The sequence below is a fragment of the Haliaeetus albicilla genome, chromosome W, assembly GCF_947461875.1.
Source record: "Haliaeetus albicilla chromosome W, bHalAlb1.1, whole genome shotgun sequence".
In the NCBI taxonomy this organism is placed as follows: Eukaryota; Metazoa; Chordata; class Aves; order Accipitriformes; family Accipitridae; genus Haliaeetus; species Haliaeetus albicilla.
The window spans coordinates 3,946,736-3,965,348 of NC_091515.1; the positions used below are offsets into that span (position 1 = coordinate 3,946,736).

Below are 18,613 nucleotides of genomic sequence, written 5' to 3' on the forward strand. Positions count from 1 at the left end.
TGGGGAAGCTTCCTCTATGGTTCAAACCTTAACTTTGTTTGAAACGTGTTATAGGAAACAGTTGTGGTTTAGCCCCAGCCAGTAAGTAAGCACCCCGCAGCCGCTCGCTCACTGCCCCCCACCCAGGACAGAATCACTGCATGCCTTAATTATATAATACTTGATGTTTCTTTGAATTTTCATATCCCTCGTCTTTTAGAGATAGTCTCTTGTTTGGGACATGGATCGGGTTCAGTGTATTCTCTGTTTCACCAATTTTCTGCTAGGTATACGTGGCTTGGGCTGCAACAGGGGTCATTCTGGCTTTAGTGGCTTCCCTGCATTGAGGACTTTACATTATATATGCTGTGTCCATTCGTCTTCCTGGGTTTCTCGAGATGGGTGTGCAATTCATAGGGGAAAGCTGTCCAGAGACAGCTTCAGTTTGAAATGAGATATTAAAAGATCCTGTAACTGTTGTTCTAAGAGTAATCTTTTTGCCAAGTTCGCATATTTTTCAAGGAACGTGGACAAGATAAATGTCTTGCAAAGCTAATCCCTCCCCCTCACTACCCCAAATACCCACTAGTTTGAGAAGGTTAATCAAAATGTCACATCTTTTTTCAGCTGTCCATCAGTTGCAAAACAGCCCACTCATGCAGTAGCATCAGCCGCTCACCCACTTGGAGGATGACGGACTACTTGAGAAAAATTATTTGACTTACCCCTTGGTAGCTGTACCTCTTAGCTTGTGGGAAAAGCTTTTACCGTACCTACTATGACTAATAGTGGTTAGAGAACTTGAGATAAAGGTCATTTTTTAATGTCTGTCTGGTGCTAGTCCTGAAATGTGTATGCTGAGCTCTGTTTATGTCTTTTGAAAGTACGATTGCTATCAGCTGTTAACAAACCAATTTGTTGTGGATAGATCAGCCAGTATTGTGATGGATATGTCTTCCTATAAAGGTACTTTGTCCTTTGATACTTCTGATTCTGTTTAGGTCTGTTAAGGATGATGCAGAGCGTTAATCTGTGAAATTGCATTTGGTGTCATCTTAACCCACTGCATGATATTGCTTACTAATACAAAACAGAAAAAAGAAAAAGTAACCATGTGTGGTGTGAAGTGAAATTGAGATGAATCTGTTGGGTTCTTCATTCCTTATGTAACTTGTAAGTAAAAGAAAGGTATTTAACAGCTTGATATTGTTGCTGGTCTGGAAGACTGTGCTGGTCATCTGTCTATTTAGTTGGAGCATTTTAGTGGTAATTTAAATATTAGGAAGGAATGGCTTGATCAACTGTTTTCATAGGCATGGTATAATGAGAGTGGAGGACAGATGGTGATTTCTCAGCTAGACTGAGTTGCTGAACATACTTGCTTCATAGCTGCCTGCTACATGATGTGGTGCAACATCTCACTAGCTACACAGAGCTCTGATTCTTTTCCTAAATGGCGTTTTTGGAGCAAGTGTTCCTGGTTATGCTTCCTTTACTCTGATAATTGTGTTTTGATCCTTTATTTCTTTCAGGAGGTGGTGGTCTTGTGTTCTCTGGAAAGCTTTTGTCAGAAAGTCTGAAGACATTTTCCGGTGTGGTATTCTCAGATGAAATACAGATAACTTCTCTTCAATATTAATTTGCTCAGATGTGTAATGAACATGGTACTTTCAGCTGTGGGAGTTTCAAACTTGGAAACTTCTATCCCAGTTGCAGTGCTGCATTTATATTTCTAAAGATACTGTGAGAAACTGCAAAACAACACAACAATCAGAAAACCTTTATTGGATAGAGTAGTGTAACAAATGAAAGCAGTGTAGGAATTCCAAGTTATTTCAAGAATGCCATCTTAAAGTACAAACATCCACATCCTCAGAGCTTGTGGGTCCACATGATCATCTTTTTTTCTTTGTTGTTGTTGGTTTGGTTTTTTTTGTCAATCTCCCCCCCCCCCCCGGTTAGTCTCTGGGGAGCTGGCATTGTGAATGCTGTTGTACGCTTGTCATCCTCACTAGATGCAGGGTATCTAAAAGTCACTGGTTTTGATGGCTTTTTTTGAACATATGATTGGGGGGGAGTAAATCTGTGTTGCGGTTCATCTTATCTCCATTAAGACTGCTTCAGAGTTTGTGAGACACAAATTGCAGCTGCTGAAAGCTGTGATGTTATGTTGAGAGTAGGGAACTGTAGGGCTAGTTTCCCAGTAAAGCTGTTAGCTCATGATTTCCATAGGCTGCTTTTGCATGCTCCCTGTGTTCAGTCTCTGAGAGTAAGACTTGTGGCCAGCTCCCTGCTGACTCTTGAGTGAGGCTGAGCTGTATTGCATGCCTTTTATTTCTCAGTCCTGAACGCCATCTCTGCGCTGCTTGACCTTGCCATTTAGAAGCTTACAAGTTTGCAGGCTGCTCTCCACCTGACTTTGAACAGAGAGTAAAGACTCCTTGATAGGATCTGCATCTGAACAGACCATATGGACAACAAGAAAAGCAATAAATATTTTACTTCTGCTTGGTTTCCATGGCATCCTGGAAAAATTGCTCTTGAACTTTGAGGTGCTATCCTTCCAGCATCTCCTAGCATCGAAAGAAAAATAAAGGTAACGCTGTTGTTGGCTGTACTATTTTCTCTGACAGCATGGGGCAGTGTGTCAGGATTTGGGAGAAGGGGGGAGGATAAAGTGCTTTGAAGAGGCCCGCCTTAAATCTGTATTTTTGCCTTTGTAGGCAGTTTGTTGCACATGTGACCAGGAAGAAGTGTGCCTTTAGAAAAGGCAACAGAAGCATATACTGTTCATCAAGATGACTTGTTGGCCTGGCACTCTGCAAAACTGGAAGAAACTAGCTGCTGGCCCTGAAATGAGCAATGGGCGGCTCGGATGTTAGGCTATAACAGAGTATCTTTTGTACCTCACATTCCACTTTTGCGTCCCCTGTGGACATCCTTAAAGTTTAAGCTGAAGTAAATGGGAGTTGTTCAATGACTTTTTTTCTTTTCCCACAGTGTTAGAGAGGTTAATTGTATCCTGTGCCTCCTGCTTTTCTGGCTATTTTGATGTGTTAATTTTTTAGCATGCATCCATTTATAAGGAAGGTTACTTAAGTCATTTTCCTCAGTTCAGATGCTGCATTTTGTATTTGATGTAGTGATTTTGAATGTACTGTGTAAAAGTCTATGTAAACTTTATTCGTAAAAGGGTTTTGATTCTGAGAAGTTGTGTAATGGTTGCTGGTTTATATTCCACTAAATATGCACATACATAAAGATTTCTTCCTTGGATGTAGTATGTCCTGAATGCTTATGTGGGGAGGAGGGAGGTAGGGAGAGAAGGTACAGTTACTGTTCTGAGCAAGTAATCTTTGTGTTGCATAGGCTTGAAGAAAAAAGGTCTGCTTTTGGATTCTGGAGGATAGGGAAGACCAAGCTTCTTTTTGTTACGTATATAATACCAATTCCTTAAATAAAAGTAAATCTAAGGGGTTGGAGACGCTTGGGGAAGCACTTACAATTGTGGGAGCTGAGTGCCTCAGCTGCCAGTTTTACTATTGTTTTGTTGAGATTTGTGCTGAGAGAGAAACCTGTCCTTTCAGTTCTGTAAGAGCTTTATTTTCTGGAGTCCAGGGCTGTTTTTAGACATTACTTAATATCCTTTTCCTAGACTTAACAGGCTTTGTTTCTCCTTTGAAGAATGGGAGAATCCATTAGCAAACTAACTGCCCACCTGTACCCATAACACGTAAATATCCATTTAATATCAATTTACTCTGGTTGCTAATACTACCCTTTAACAGAACTTTCCTAAGGGTCTGCTTTTCTACCCCAGTGTCTATCACAGAATGGTCTTCATGGAAGAATCTTGTCCAGCTCCACTTAAGGATGAGTGCCACTGCAGATCTGTGTAAATAATTTTTAAGAATTCACACTTGTGCTTTGTATTCAGCATCAGTTAAGATACTAGCTCATCCCTCTAGCAGCTGCTTGGAAGAAAAATCATTATTTCATACTGAATTACCGAATCTTTACATTTTCTGTTGCAAGAAAATGAGATCAGGACCTTTGTGTTACTTGACATCATTCACAAGCAGGAATGAACTGCTGTAGCTTTGAGTCATGCCATTTGATGAATGTGTATGCCTGGTTATGTACATTTTAGTGAGTAGATGACATTTTGTCACTGTAATATGGGATGATGGAGATGCAAGTAAAAAGATTGGTCAGTTCTGCAGGGTTGCAAAATGATGTAAGATTCAAAGAGAAGTAGGGTTGATATCTCATGAGACTTAACATTTGCATTGTTATTGCAGATCTCTAATGTTTTCTAAGTGAGCATAGTGCAAATAACCTTTTCCCTGCTAGCCCCAGCATGGGGAAAAGAAACCATGAGCAACATGCATCCAGTAGTTGAGACACTTAGAGGCTAGCCAAGCTACATTTTACAGTAAGCTTTTGTTCAGACAACTGGCTATACAGCTAGCTGAGGTGCTGTTTGCAAAGACAGGTAATATAATTAGCATTGCTGCTGGCTGGTACATAGACATTTTAGGCCGTAATAGGGAGACTTGCTAATTGCAAGTATATAGAAGGGACTGTCAAGTCAGAATATAAAAGCATCTACACATATTTTCATTTGAAATCCAGAGTTAAGGAATCCATGATCAGGCAGATTTGGTAGGAACTGTCATCTGTGCTGAATAAAATACTGTATGTAAGCCAGTGAACTTTTTTAATTGCTGACTTCATTTCATCTATATTACACCTAAGCCTTTCAAATCAGTCTTTCCTATTACTGTTGTCTTTGAGACCCTCTCTGAGTGAGTTCCAAAGGTTTGGTATATCTCCCTCCCAGCTGTTCTTGATCCCCAGTTGCATCAGGAAGAAGATAACTGGTATGAGAGGAATGATTCTGTTCTTTCATCCATCAGTTAATTGATCCTTTTCTCAAAGTTACTATCAGTGGAGTGTAATGGACAGTGTCTTCACAGGAATGCAACTTCAATCTAGCTATACCAGTGATGAACCAGAGCCTAAGTGAATATAGCAGTGTTCCTGCCTTGGTTTCCTGCTGAGTATGTTGCTATGTGGAGTCTTGGCTCTAAGATCTTACACAGCAAGATTTTACCAAAAAAAACCCCCCAACCTCCCAAAAAAACTAGTATGCAAGGTACAGATCTTCAATCTGCAGACTTTAACCTGTTTTCTCAGACAAATTTTACAGAAGCAGTCATGAGCAATGTTAAAGCAATGGCATTTGCCCGTTTGTTATGAGAAAATGGGATTCCATAAATCTAGTGGCCACTTCTTACTTCTCTAACTACATTTTGGATAGCTTGCTGTAGCTCTTGAAGCAAATTCTGCACCTCTTTTCTGCCCCCTTGACAAAATATCAGTGAAGGTAGTGAGTCCCAGAAATGTTAGGCTGGCATAAAGATGTTTGTGTGTCTGTGCTAAGTTACTTCTCTAGCTCAAGTGAAAACCTCATCATCTTTTCTATTGTTTTTGTATTTTTCTTCTTTAGTCTTTGAGTGAAGACATGAGTAAAAACAAATGTCAGGCTCACATCTGTAGGGAAGACTTTGCATGAGAATTCTAGAATTTGAAAACTAACTTTCATTTTCCTCTCCCACTTCAAAATGGGTAAATGGGGTAGTATCACAGTTTACTGAAATTATTTTTCATTTCACTGACAGCTCCAGGACTAAAAATGCCTCAGAAGACATAGAGGTAGACAAATTAGATTCAGTGGAAGAAAGGCCTGTGATTATAAGATGCAGGAGAAAGACAAACAGAGAAGGTTGCCTTGAACATGGACTTGCAAACTTAGTGGCTGTAGATTCTGAAGGTTATGAAAGATTCAGGAAAAATGTTAGGGGTTCAGTGTAATACTTTGCAAATAAGCAAGTTAAATGTCCAAGACCATTCCATAATGATTCCTGTATAATATGGGCTTTGACTAGTATGATGCTATTTGCATTTCAGGTTTTGTTTGTTGTCTTTCTAGTGCTACCACTTCAGGTAAAGAGGAGGCTGTCAGCTGAACTTTGTGCCTTTTAGTTCCTTTAGAGCTGTTCCACTTTGCAAGACTTTGAAGAAGAAAGTGGAATTGCAGTTATGTATGAATTGTGACAATATTTAACAACTTCTGTATAGTTTCTGGTACTTCATACATAAATATCTTTGAAGTGGTTCTGCCTGCTTTCATCTGATGTACTTGTTGCAAGCACTTCATTTAGTACAAAAAGGACCTAGAGCATGCAGCATTGCCAATACTGTAAATAGCGTTATGGTAGGATAGTTGCTTTGTTCATTCTGTCTCAGTAAAAACTGGTAATAAATTCATAGTGGCAACAACCTGTAATTTACAGATACCAGCCTAAGCATGTGTGTGTGACAGTTTTGGTGCGCATAGGGTACTGTTTAAAACTGCTGTCTTTGGGTTCTTTCAACTATAGCCTCAAATAAAACAGCATCTCTATAAAACTGAGTATTGACGAGACCTACCACCTTTATCCCTGGTTATATCTTCTATTTTGCAAATGCACTTGGGGAAAGTACTTGGGGAATGTCTTGGAGTGTGTGCAGCGCAGTGCCCTGCATAGGCACCAGCTTGTTTCATGCTGTTGTCGTGACTGTTTGGACACTACTTGCACATACTTGCTTGGACCTGCAAATCGGTACATCGGGCTTTTAACTGTGCTGAGAAACTGAACTTAATTAAGCAGCCTAGGTTGAGTACCAACCTGAGGTGGCTTTATTAGTTGGCATCTGGATGTCAGTGAGGGGATTGTGGATTGTTCTGTGTAGCTGCATCTCTAGCTACCTAAGTTTCTAATTCAGAATTACTGCCACTGCAAGCCAGGATGCAAATGGCTTTCTGTATTCACTAAGATGAGGTTGTACTGTCATAGGCTAATATTAATATGCTGGTTGGCAATGGTCATCTTATCCTGTTCAGCTTTATGCTGTTCCTTTTTTCACCTAGATGGGTCAGTGTCCTTTACCACCTAATCATATTGCAAATACAAGAATCTATTTTTGGGCAGTGTGTTCTAGTTGAGATGATGTCCATCTGTATTTTTGGACTCTTGAATGTGACTATAGCGTGTTACTTTAGACCGTTTCATCCCATGTAGTTCATACCTGGTTATTACAGATTTTGATAGGGACTTTGGTTCTTCCAGTAGGGATATAATACATTAAAGCAAGCAATCATATTGCTTACTTATGAGTGTGGCACAAACCATGTTTGTCCATGTCCATTCTTCATGGGCAGATCAGTAATTCATCTGTATTTGAACTGGGACTTGATAGACTAATTCTGTATTAGACTTACAGATACTATTATTCCACTAAGGTAGTTTGCACTGTTGGTGCTGATGGGGAACATCATCTGTGATATGTAGACTAGGCAATACAAATACTTTTGGTCATCTTTGATACTTAGGTTTTTCCTGTGTCCACATTTTTCTTGTGTGTGTCAGTATTTTCTGTGTTACTAAAGAAAGGCAGTTTTGGCACTTTGTCTCAAAATTGTGAAGCATTGCTACAGCTCTTTGCTGTTTAGGTGATTTCTTGCCCAGAGTAGGGTTTTTTTGGAACTCAGATTTTCCTGTTAAAGGAAATGATGAAATGGAAGAAGTGAAGGCATACTGTGTGCTGTTGGATGCTGATAGCCACATTAAAGATTCTTCTTGCCAGAATTCTACAATATCATCTGAGATGCTGCTCCTTATAAGCAGATGAAAAGTCAGGTTGAAACGCCAACTCTTGCAACCCTTTCCGCTTAGAGAAAGCCTCTGATGGAAGTAGCTTCGATTCCACCCAGTAATAATTTGTCTGACCCTTTATTCACCACATCAATCCTCTGGTCAGTCCCAAGATAGGAATTGTGGGACTGAGTTGTCCCAGGTTTAGTGTGTAGCAGCTTAACCAGATGTCTGCTAGACTTTGACTTTTTGGATCTCAAAGAGTAGTTGTTATTCCTTGCAAGTATCCTTTGAGCATTTCTCCTTTCTCTGGGAAATAGTTTTCTTTTGTTAGAACTTCAAAACACCTGGGAAACTGAGCCAATTTGATGCTTTATATCCCTGAAGTCCTTTATAATAAATTCACTTATTTTGTGGGGTCTGCAAAAGCAGCAATCTAGTATTCAAGCAAGCTTGCTCTGGGGGTGCTAGAGGCCACAGAACATGGTGATTTGCTAATCTAAGCTAGTGTTGAAAAGATAAAAATATTAGCTTTTGTATAGTTGACCTCGTTTCTGTCAACAGACAAATTGTTTTGAGAACAGCAGTGAAACTGCTCCTTGGAATGAAAGTGTCTGCTCTGTTGAGAGGAAGTATATTAGCTTTAAGCTTGTATTTTGGAGTATATTTAAGTGTTGTCTACACGGGAAAGATTTAAGTACAGCTTGGATGCAGGAGCCAAATTATATTTTGGAAACAATGATGGCTTACTAGTGCTGCAGTGTACAGTGATTTCAAAACCAAAACCCCCTGTTTGGTAAAAAATGAAGCCCAAAGTGTGCTTCTAGACTTAAGTTTGAGGGCGGTCTGCTTACTAAAGGTGTAATGGTGATATGTCTTGGCTGCCTCCCTCCTAATAAATTAAATGTGCCTGGGAATGTTCCCAGGCACTGTGGCCAACTGGCTCAGGACTGCCTTGTCCATACTCTTAAACTCTTAGCTACCAGGGCAGGGTGGCTGCATCTGAACTGCCCGCTGCGAGTGGTCCCAATGGCATGTGGCTCATAAACCTGGGAATTGTGTGGGAGAACAGTAATTGGCACAGCCCAGTGCTGGGGAATGTCCTAGCTGCTTTCTAGCGTACATGATAATGTTCCAGGGCCTGGGAATGTTTCCAGACAAGACTTAACTTATGAGTACAGATGTTAGTCCTTGATTCTTCTAAATTCTTTATGAACTAAGGCACAGAAGGACTCTTCACATCACGAGCATGTGAGAAAGGTGGGTTTAGGGGAGAATGCCTCCTGTTTATTTTGGGGCAGTAATTCTGTACTACTAAAAAGTGTGTACCGCCTGTCTCTCTTTCAGATGGTTTTAATGGTTGTTTAAACACCTTTCAGAATGCAGTCACCTTCTTTCTAGCTACCACCTTTCTGGGATGAGTAGGCGTGTCTGCCCTCCATCAGGCTATTGCTTGCGTATGAATGAACATACTGTGGCCTTTCTTGGAAGTGCTGTGTATGAAGTACGCTTTTTTTATGGTTGTGAGGAAATTCATTCTGATACGGCGTGCATGTGTGTGAATATTAAGAGCCCTAGTTTACTGTCTGGGTGACTTGGCAGGGAGGTCAGTCTTGCATCTTTTAGGCAGTGGATCTTTTATGTGAGCAGGAGAGTGGTGACACCACTTTATTTCCTCAGGTATTTCTTCCAGTGAACAGCAAAAGCTGTGTTGAGCTGACTTATTGATCATACAGGATGATTTCCTGCAGGCTCTTCAGTGTTTGATTCTGGATTATTGGAGTTGGAGTATAGTCCTAGTGTACATGAGCCAGTAAAACATTGATATTAATCCCAGCTCTAAGCAGACATAGATCCTGGAAGACAGCATATCATGTAAGCTGCTGAATATTGGAGCAGTTTTGCTCTAACCAGTCCCTTTTTCTGTACCTCCTGGCCTGCCCTTCCTCTATGGTGTCCTGAGTTTCATTGCAAGCTATGGCTCCGTCACACAGTCACTTCAGAGTGCTCTTTGTCTTTCTGTAGGTTATGGAATATGCTGTCAGCTTTGATAGTTTGAATATTTATAGAGAGAAGAGGTTAGCAATATAAAATACTGTTCCTATTCATCATGCTTTGTAAAGGGCTATGAAATTTTACTTTTGTATGTTCTGTCTTTAAAAGTCTTGTGAAGCAAATGCTTACACCAGTGATGCACCCCACAATTTTGGGAACATGTAATCTGTATGACAGCGTCAGCTTTGGAGCACTGCTTTGTATAAAGGATCCATTGCTCAAAGGTAGTAAGCCGTCAGAGCTGACTGTGTCAATTAATATGCAGCAGGCTTTGTGTCTGCTGATTGTTCTTCTAATTTGATGTGCGTGATGATCTGTCTTACCAGCAGTAGTGGTGTGTATTTAAGGACACAGTACAGTGCAGGGATGCTCCCTGGTGTCCCACAAGCAGCCTGTGTGTCTTCAGGGCAACTATTTCAGTCCTTACACAGCTTCTGGAAGCCCACTGTCCTGGAGGTGTCTTAGGAATATGAAAAAGAGAGGTTGCAGGCTCTACTGATGCAGTAATGGTCAGCATCCCTCTTTGGCCCACTCTTTCTGGAGGGCCGTGATGCTGCCTGTGTCTGAGATGGATGTAACTTGTTCAGGACAATTGGCTCTTTTGAAGAGCTGGATGTATGTCAGAGAATGGGCCTTCGCGTGTGGCTCTCTGCTGCTCTCTACTAGACAAAAAGTCATCTAGTACAAGATTCTACTTGTGTCCATAATCAGTAAAATGCCGAAGGCCGTATTTTATTTAACGTTTTTATTTGTGATAAATATAGGCAGCTGCCCAAAGTTACACTCTTGCTCCTCCTTTGTAGTGCTTGTATAGTTCCACAGTGAACAGAAGAACTGATCTGGCTGAAAAGTAACTCTCAAAACATAAATTTTCGGCCACGTATGTTCTGTGGTCAGATAGCCAGTTTATTGATTTGGGTTGCCACTCAACTGCATGGACATTTCAGCCTCCCTGGGATGACATTAGAAATGAGTTGTGTGGGACAGGCAAGAAAGGGACAAGAACCATTCATTCCCTTCATAGGTAGCCCACACTTATGTTTTATTAAAGTCACCGTGGAATTGAGGTAGCTGTCAGCCCTCAGAGTGGTTTTAAGTACAGTGCTGTGCTCTCTGCTCTTTAGTTTCATAACACTGATAAATTTTCCCTGTGTAGGGAGAAGAAATAAAAATACCTACCTCACTTCCTTTTCCTTAAGCACTTAATCCAAACTTGTGACTGTATCAGCTAAGCTTGGTAGTTTAAATTTAAATTGCAATACCTATATTTAAAACCAGGAGTTTGGTAAACTTGGGTTCTTTTTCTTCTGTTGTAACTTTTCAGAGGCTATTAATTTTAAAGGTAATGTAGCAGCCAGTCAAACTTCAGGCTTTGTAATTAGGAAGTAGAGATGCAAGTTGCTTGTGAACCAAATTCTTTTCATTTCTGAGGTGCAAAGTCTAGTTGTGTGTTACTTATATAAAACAAACTGTCAGTTTTCAGTGGTCACAGAGCAAGTCTATGATAGAGCTGAGATTGATTTATGCTTCTGAAAGTCTGCTGCCAGTTTACAAGCCCATGCTGTTTTCTTGCTTTGCTTAAATCTGCCACTGCTTTTAGTTTGTGCCTGTGACTGAAGGCTCCTTTTTCTTTACTGTTGTGATCTTGTCATTGAACCAGTTTGGTAAAGAATTAGTTGTCTCTCCTTTCCTCCTGCTTGATTTAGCAATTAAAGTTTTGTTATTCTATAGTTAAGTCTTAAAATACTATACTGTAAAGCTGTGTTAAACATTCTGTGTTTTGTATACAGTGGAAAAGAATATTTAGTTGTTTAATCAAGGAGAGTACAGAAAACAGTGAGAAGTATCAGCTACAATGTGCTTCTCATCAGAATCTGAAATTTCCTGTTTTGGGAAAAGCAGCAAATTCGTATGTGCATGGAGAATGAGATTAATGCTGAAGTTGATGGTACCTGAAAGTTAGATTGTGATGTTAAGTTTCAGATACACATGGCCTTTGAAGTCTTAGGCAAGCTTATGTTTAAAAACAAACAAAAACAAAAAACCCAACCCAGAAACTACCCTTTAAAATTGAATTTTGTTAAGAGCTAGGCTGAGGAAGTTTTGCCTGTTTTAAGGAACATTACAACTGTATTGACTACTTAAAACCAGAGAACTTGTTCACCTTTTAAAAACATTATCATTTACCGTGAATCACGTGTTCCATTTTGATAGCCTCCTTCATATAGAAAATATAGCATGAGATGTCAATTTAAATGCAAGTCTAGCAATGCTCTATCTTCTATGTGAAAGGAAGTATTCTGTACATTTTTCCATGTTTGACATCATGGTGTTTTGAATAACCATGTTCCATATTCATATCAATTTTTTGTTTTTGTTTTCAATTTATGCACAGCACTTGCTCTGAAATTTGGGGACTGAGTACACCAAACACGATAGATCAGTGGGATACAACAGGCCTTTACAGCTTCTCTGAACAAACCAGGTGAATATTCTGCCCTCTCTCGCATCATAGAAATCTTGTGGGAGGGATTGGCTTTGGAGGGTCTGTAATGGGATGCTTTAGCTGTAAAATAGACTAAGAATGCTTCCTAGGCCTCTCATGGTACAGCATTTTAAACTACTTGCTTGCCAGTGTAGAAATCCGAGTGTTCTCAGCTGATGTTTTGACCAATGAAACTCTAATTCTGGAATATTCCTTTTTCACGCCAGTGCTATTGAAAGAATGGGAAGACTAGTTAAATGCAAGCCCTACTGTGATTTGGTATTTATATTAACAAAGTTGGGAAACTTAATTCTTTAGACCTAATCTTACAAAGTGTTTAAACTGCTTTGTATGCCACAAGCTTTCAGTTAAATCTTGCTAATTGGCTCAGATACGAGCTACGAAATAATTGTTTGTAAATTCTTCAGTAGTTAATGGTGGGCAAATTCTAAACAGGGTCTTTATTTTTTCATGTCACATTACTTGATTTGTGTATTGAGGTTTGTCTCCCATCCCATAACAATCATAAACATCTGCATTTGTGTAAGCATATGCAGTCTGTCTTAAAACTAGCAAAACATTTTCAGCTGGTAGCAAGGCAGATGAAGTCAAGAAGATAAACTGTACAGCCCTTACAAGATGTGCATTCATGCTTTTTGCATTACAGTTATACTGCCATGTGGATCACTTGGGCAGCTGACTGCTTATAGGCTTATTTGCAGTCCTGTGGGAATTCTTATGCTTAAAGCCATAAAGCATCCATGCCACAGCAAAGCCTTGAGGTTTAGCAGTGGAAGGGACTATTAAGTGTGTGATTTTATTTATTTTTTTTTAACAACTGTCTTCTGCATTTAAAAAAAGTATACGAAGCAGTCATCCTAAATACTTGGTTGGAGGTAAAGTGGCTTTTGATGAACTCTATATTCACTGGCAATAATTTGAGCAGCTCAGAAATAAGTTAAGGCACTGCTTGATACCATCATTTTTATCACATTTGAAGCCTTTTAACAAGAGTATAAATGTCACTAACGGTGTCAGTCCACTGAATTCTGAGAATAAATAAACTGCCCATCCGATGTGTGTACACTGTTGCTTGAGTGATTAAGAGACAGCATGCAGTCTGTAAATACTTCTCAACATCTTTCCCATATAGATCTCTCGATGGCCGTCTACAGGTATCTCATCGTAAAGGATTACCGCATGTTATTTACTGTCGTTTGTGGCGCTGGCCAGACCTCCACAGTCACCATGAACTTAAAGCAATTGAAAACTGTGAATATGCTTTTAATCTTAAAAAGGATGAAGTATGTGTAAACCCTTACCACTACCAGAGAGTGGAGACACCAGGTAGGAAGACTGCTTCTGACTTGCTATAGCAACATCTGTATGTACTTGTTCAGTATAATGTTTTAAATAAAAAAAAGAGAAAGATGATGCTTTCTCTTGCCAGAAGTACAAGACTCTCTCTTAAGAGACAGCTTTTGAGAATACCATCCCCTGGAAGTTCTTAGTAGTAAAGGTACTGAAAAATCTTTACGAATGTACTTCAATACTGCTAGCAGTTTCCAGCTGGCTAAGTATGGTACGGACTGAAAAGGAAAATAGAGATGACTTACCTTTGCTAATGTGGAATAGTCTTCTCTAGAGGCACCTTGGGAATCTGATTCTTCTGTTAACTAGCAGTACAATTGCAGTATTAGCAGTACTGAGAGTCAGAAAACTTCAAAAAATATTAAGACATTGTTAGATGTTTTAGGTTTTTTTTTCCTCCTTTTAGCTCACAGAAGTATGTATTTTGAGGGTATTACTAATGCTCTGAATTTTGCTTTTCCAGTCTTGCCTCCCGTACTAGTGCCGCGGCACACTGAGATTTTAACGGAGCTTCCACCTCTCGATGACTATACCCATTCCATTCCTGAAAACACTAACTTTCCAGCTGGAATTGAACCACAGAGCAATTACATACCAGGTATTTTCTTAACTCCTACCGCAAACAGTATACTTAACATTGTGCCGCTGGAACAGGGATGGTAATTTCATCCTCCTAAGTGATCAAATTAATTGAAAGATGCACCATTAAACTAAATCTAGTTGATTTTATGTATTAATTCCAGTGGAAATACCTGAAGCTGTTGTTTGCAGAACATGAGCCTGTGTGAAACCACATTGCTGTGGTTTTGCAATAGCTTACTTGGTTTCAATAGCTTATTTAAGATTCAGAATGCTAATGAGTACAAAGTAGACTTTCACTTTATGCTTTAAGCCTGTTTTACCTATAGGGGTTGCCAAATGCTGTGTATAGGAGATTGAGTAGTAAACGGCTGCTCAATCTTGCCATGTGTAGTATATGGAGAAATCTTTAAGTTGCAAACCAGTGACTTAAAAAGTGTTTTGATCTGTAGTTCACAATCGATCAAGGTCTGCTTTGTGTATTTGTTACTATTGTGTGTGTACAGTTTTGTTGTCTTAGTATGAAAGAACAACCTAACAATATTGAACTCGTAAAGAATTCCTCCTCCCCCTCTTTGCCTCTTCCCCACCCCAAAACAAATACCAAGACTGATCTGTTACAGTGCACCCGAAAGCCTGTACCCTTATTGAAACACAAAATCAGTGACCTTTGTTTCCTGCCCCAACTTCCTGTTTCCTATCTCTTCAGGAAGTTGCCTGGAGTGTAAAACCAAGCAAAGCTGAAGTTTGCTCATAAATGTTTAGCAGCTATGTTAGGAACAAGCTGTAAATCCAGATCTGGACTCTCTTGAAGAATAAGATGACTGCCTTAAAACTCAAATATGTGCAATGTACAAATTGTATCCTCATGTCTTAAACAAGATGTTGCTTGTGTTTTCTTTAAATGTATCCAAGAATTGAAATGGCACCAAAAAATTTTAAATTACTTTGATCTCATCTGTTTAATTTGCGCCACATTTGTTTCCTCCTATGGACCGCAGATCTTTAAAGAGCAATTTAAAGTGCTAGAAGTTGGTATTGCTTTCTTAATTTGTGTATACTTTTTTGACTCAATCTGAGGGCTTTTGATAGCATTTGTAAACAACTTACTGGAAAGCCACCATTTGAAAATCTAGTGCTATGGAAATGAGCTAAAGCAACTCTAGGTAGTTTTTTGCAGGAAGTCTGTTCAAGGTGACTGTGGGTATTCACATGATATTCAAATGTATATGCTGCTAACCATGCCTTGCCTGCTTCTCTTTGTCACTGACACTCTCCTGTTGAAGTCATATCATGGTATCTTACTTTATTTGGCCTTGCTAACTTAATCTTGAATACTTAGCTAGGTTCTGGTAAGTCTTGTGTGTCTTGACAGCCTACTTGAGAGAACCGTTTCCTTTAGCGGTAGGCCAGAGTTAACAGCTGTGGTAGTTTTGCACCACGATACTGTGTCAGTACTTGGTCTACACAGAGGTTGTTTTCACTTAACGGCTGGGAAGATGGCATTCGTGAAGGTGCAGGATGGCCTTTGGGGCTGTATGTTCCCTTTCAAGTTGTGGATGCGCTGAGCTGCATTGTCCAAACTTCTGGCAGCATTCAAGCTCTGCTAAGAATTTTTAGTGCCGCTCTTGAGCTTTTATTTCCAGCTGTGGTGGTGTTCAACCTCTGACCCTAAACCAGTATTAATAGTGCTCGGTGGAGGAAATCTTCTCTGTTCAGACAGGGACTAGATGCGGAAAATAATCTGTGCCAAAGAGCCTAGATTAGCAACTGGAAATAGGAGGCGTGGGTTGGATTGGAAATGGTTATTGACCTTTTACCATGGCTGTGGGCTTAACTGCCATGAATGATTTGGAGATGGGTGGAGTCCGCTTCATCACAATGAATTCTGTAAAAACGTTCAAAACAAGTATGATTTTTTTTATCATCATACTTCTTGCTAGTAAAGATTTCCCTTAGTTGTCCTTTTAAATTCTCATTTGAATTTTGTCGCATTGCTATTTAGCACACTAGTTCTACAGAAAGAACCAAATATACAGTCCTTTCGGTTCATTTTTATTTAATCAACTGACTTAATCTAGTTTCCTCTTGCTGACTTCCTTCTGATCGTACTGTATTGCTGTAAATCTCAGGCATGATATTTATATAATCTAATTTTAATTCTTAAGCAAAAGGCTTTATCTTTAAATTTCTGCTGTTTGGTAATAATGTAATTAAATGTGTTTAATCCCTCATATGTCTCGGAGACAATTCTAAGGTGATTGTAGAGATAGTTCGCTTCAAACACTTTCACTAAAGCTTTCACTAAAGAAATCCAGGTTTTGCCTTTAATATATAGGAAAAGACACTTGCCCAGTTCAAAGAAAATTATTTCCTGAAAGGCAGTTGGTTAACTCATTATCTGGATTACAAAGTACGTTTTGAATGGCAAAAAGGAACAATTATGCTCTCCTGGGTTTTGAAGATATTTCTGTGGAATTAGACACAGTTTCTAATATCAGAATGCTTCAAACTTGTTACTGAGTTTACTTTGGCCTCCAAAACTCCGAAAGCTAGTTAAAAGAATAGGTGATCATTTTGATAGAGCTTGGAAGTAATAATAATAATGATAATAGAGCTTATGCAGTGTAATTAGTTAGGTAATGTAGTTATTAATGAGTGAAATCAACTGTTGGGTATTGAAGAAAAATGGATTTGGGGACTGAACTGAAAAATAACCTTTAAATCTAGCAACTTCTGTAAAGCGTGGGAGGGCATCTGATCTGATGGTTATACTACATAAAGACAGCTCACTTTTTTTTTTTTTTGGTAGAAGTCACCAGATGGTTTTTTTCATTTGTAATTCTACTAAATGTGAAAGCTGTTGATCACAATTGCAAAATTGTTACTCACTGTAGTGAAAGTATCTTGTCTTAAATGGAACAAACAAGGATTATCTGTTAATTATATAACATATTTGAGCAATTGACTGGCATACAAGAGATGATACATTTTACACAGACAATAAGGCAAGTAATGGGTTTGAAGTCCTACTGGAAGGAAAAAGGGACAGCAAAATGAAATTCTAATTCAGTGTTCAGGTATCACATGGAGCTCATGAAGACTTGAGGACAAAACCCTCAAATGCTAAATCTTAGAAATTTCCCCTGTCATTGAACCAATAGGTGGATTTTATGTTTGGGTTTTTTTGACAGAAACACCACCTCCAGGATACATCAGTGAAGATGGAGAAACGAGTGACCAGCAGTTGAACCAAAGCATGGATACAGGTAAAATTTACTTTTTCACTACTCTGAAGACTTAGGATTACTAGTTGTGATCCCTCTGCATAGCAGCATGAATTCAGCCTGAATGATCATGGTAGTAGCCCTTTGTACAACCTGGTGTTTTCTGTTTAAAATATCACTTTCAGTCAATTGCGAACAAAATAGGTTTTTGCTAGGGGAATGCTTTCAAAACATTCTGTGCCATATTAAGTACATTTCAATTGTTTCGTAACAAAAGCATACAGGTCTAATTAAGTCTTCATCAGAAAGCCTTAAAATAGATTTTTAATAGCTGACTGTTTTCAACCTACCTCTCACTTTACCTTCTGGAAACAGGTTCATTGAAGCAAAATGTCTGTTGGCCTAAACAAGTTACAGAAATGCTGCATTTTGAGAACCTGTCTGTGAACTGTGACAACCTTATCCCTTCTGCTGTGTTTCAAATTAATTCTTGTATCGAAGGCTCTATTGAAAGAGTAGTAGAAACATAAAGCATTTGTGCCTTAGTATGAAAGGGTTTTTAGATAATCTGGTTGGCCTTGGACTTGGACAAAGCACAGTTAATGTGCTGGATAAGAACCTCCTGCTGTGTGCTGGCAGAGTTGAGTGTGTGTTTGGTTAGCTAATGTTAGCAACCTTTTTCAGTTAATTGGAATCAACTGTACTAGTTTCTGTAAGAACTGCAATATTTTCCCACTATGTGACAATAGGTACCTTAATTAAAGTTTGACATCAGCAGTCCTTGTAGGAATGTTTCTGTGCAAAACCTCTCTGTATTTTGCCTACTAGTGCACAAATTGTGTTGGAGACTGCATGTTTTTCTGAGTTTTTTACTTCCTCCTTCCAGGAAAGAATAATTTCCTCAAATGAGGAAATCCAGCTTGTTCTTTTCTAGAGATAAACCCTCTCCTTTGAGAAGAGAGAGGTAATATCTTGATTGTCTTGTCCACTTTTTCTTAGCTTTTTTTCCACTGAACTTGGAAGAAGTCACTACCTTCTCACTGGAGAAGTGCACAAATAGTTACGTTCACAGAGTGTGCATGAAGTGAGAGCTCTGTCAAATACAACAACTAAGATGTTAATTGAGTCTTTACAAGAAGGGGTAGGTTCCCAGGAGTCTGGAAAATTAAATGTAATCTTAATTCAGAATAAGCATGTGACATGCTGGAAAACTGGTT

General features: G+C 39.2%; 1 protein-coding gene across 5 annotated transcripts in view; it reads left to right on the plus strand.

The window, feature by feature from the left end:
* Positions 1 to 18,613, plus strand: part of SMAD2 (SMAD family member 2) — a 52,641-nt gene that overhangs the window by 24,855 nt on the left and 9,173 nt on the right. For 3 of the 5 annotated variants that reach the window (XM_069775373.1, XM_069775374.1, XM_009925175.2), the window contains 4 exons: positions 12,130 to 12,219; positions 13,373 to 13,566; positions 14,054 to 14,188; positions 17,364 to 17,438. In XM_069775373.1, the coding sequence (XP_069631474.1) occupies positions 12,130 to 12,219; positions 13,373 to 13,566; positions 14,054 to 14,188; positions 17,364 to 17,438 (494 nt within the window). The remainder of the gene's footprint in view (positions 1 to 12,129; positions 12,220 to 13,372; positions 13,567 to 14,053; positions 14,189 to 17,363; positions 17,439 to 18,613) is intronic. The other 2 variants (XM_069775375.1, XM_069775376.1) reach the window with 1 other exon arrangement.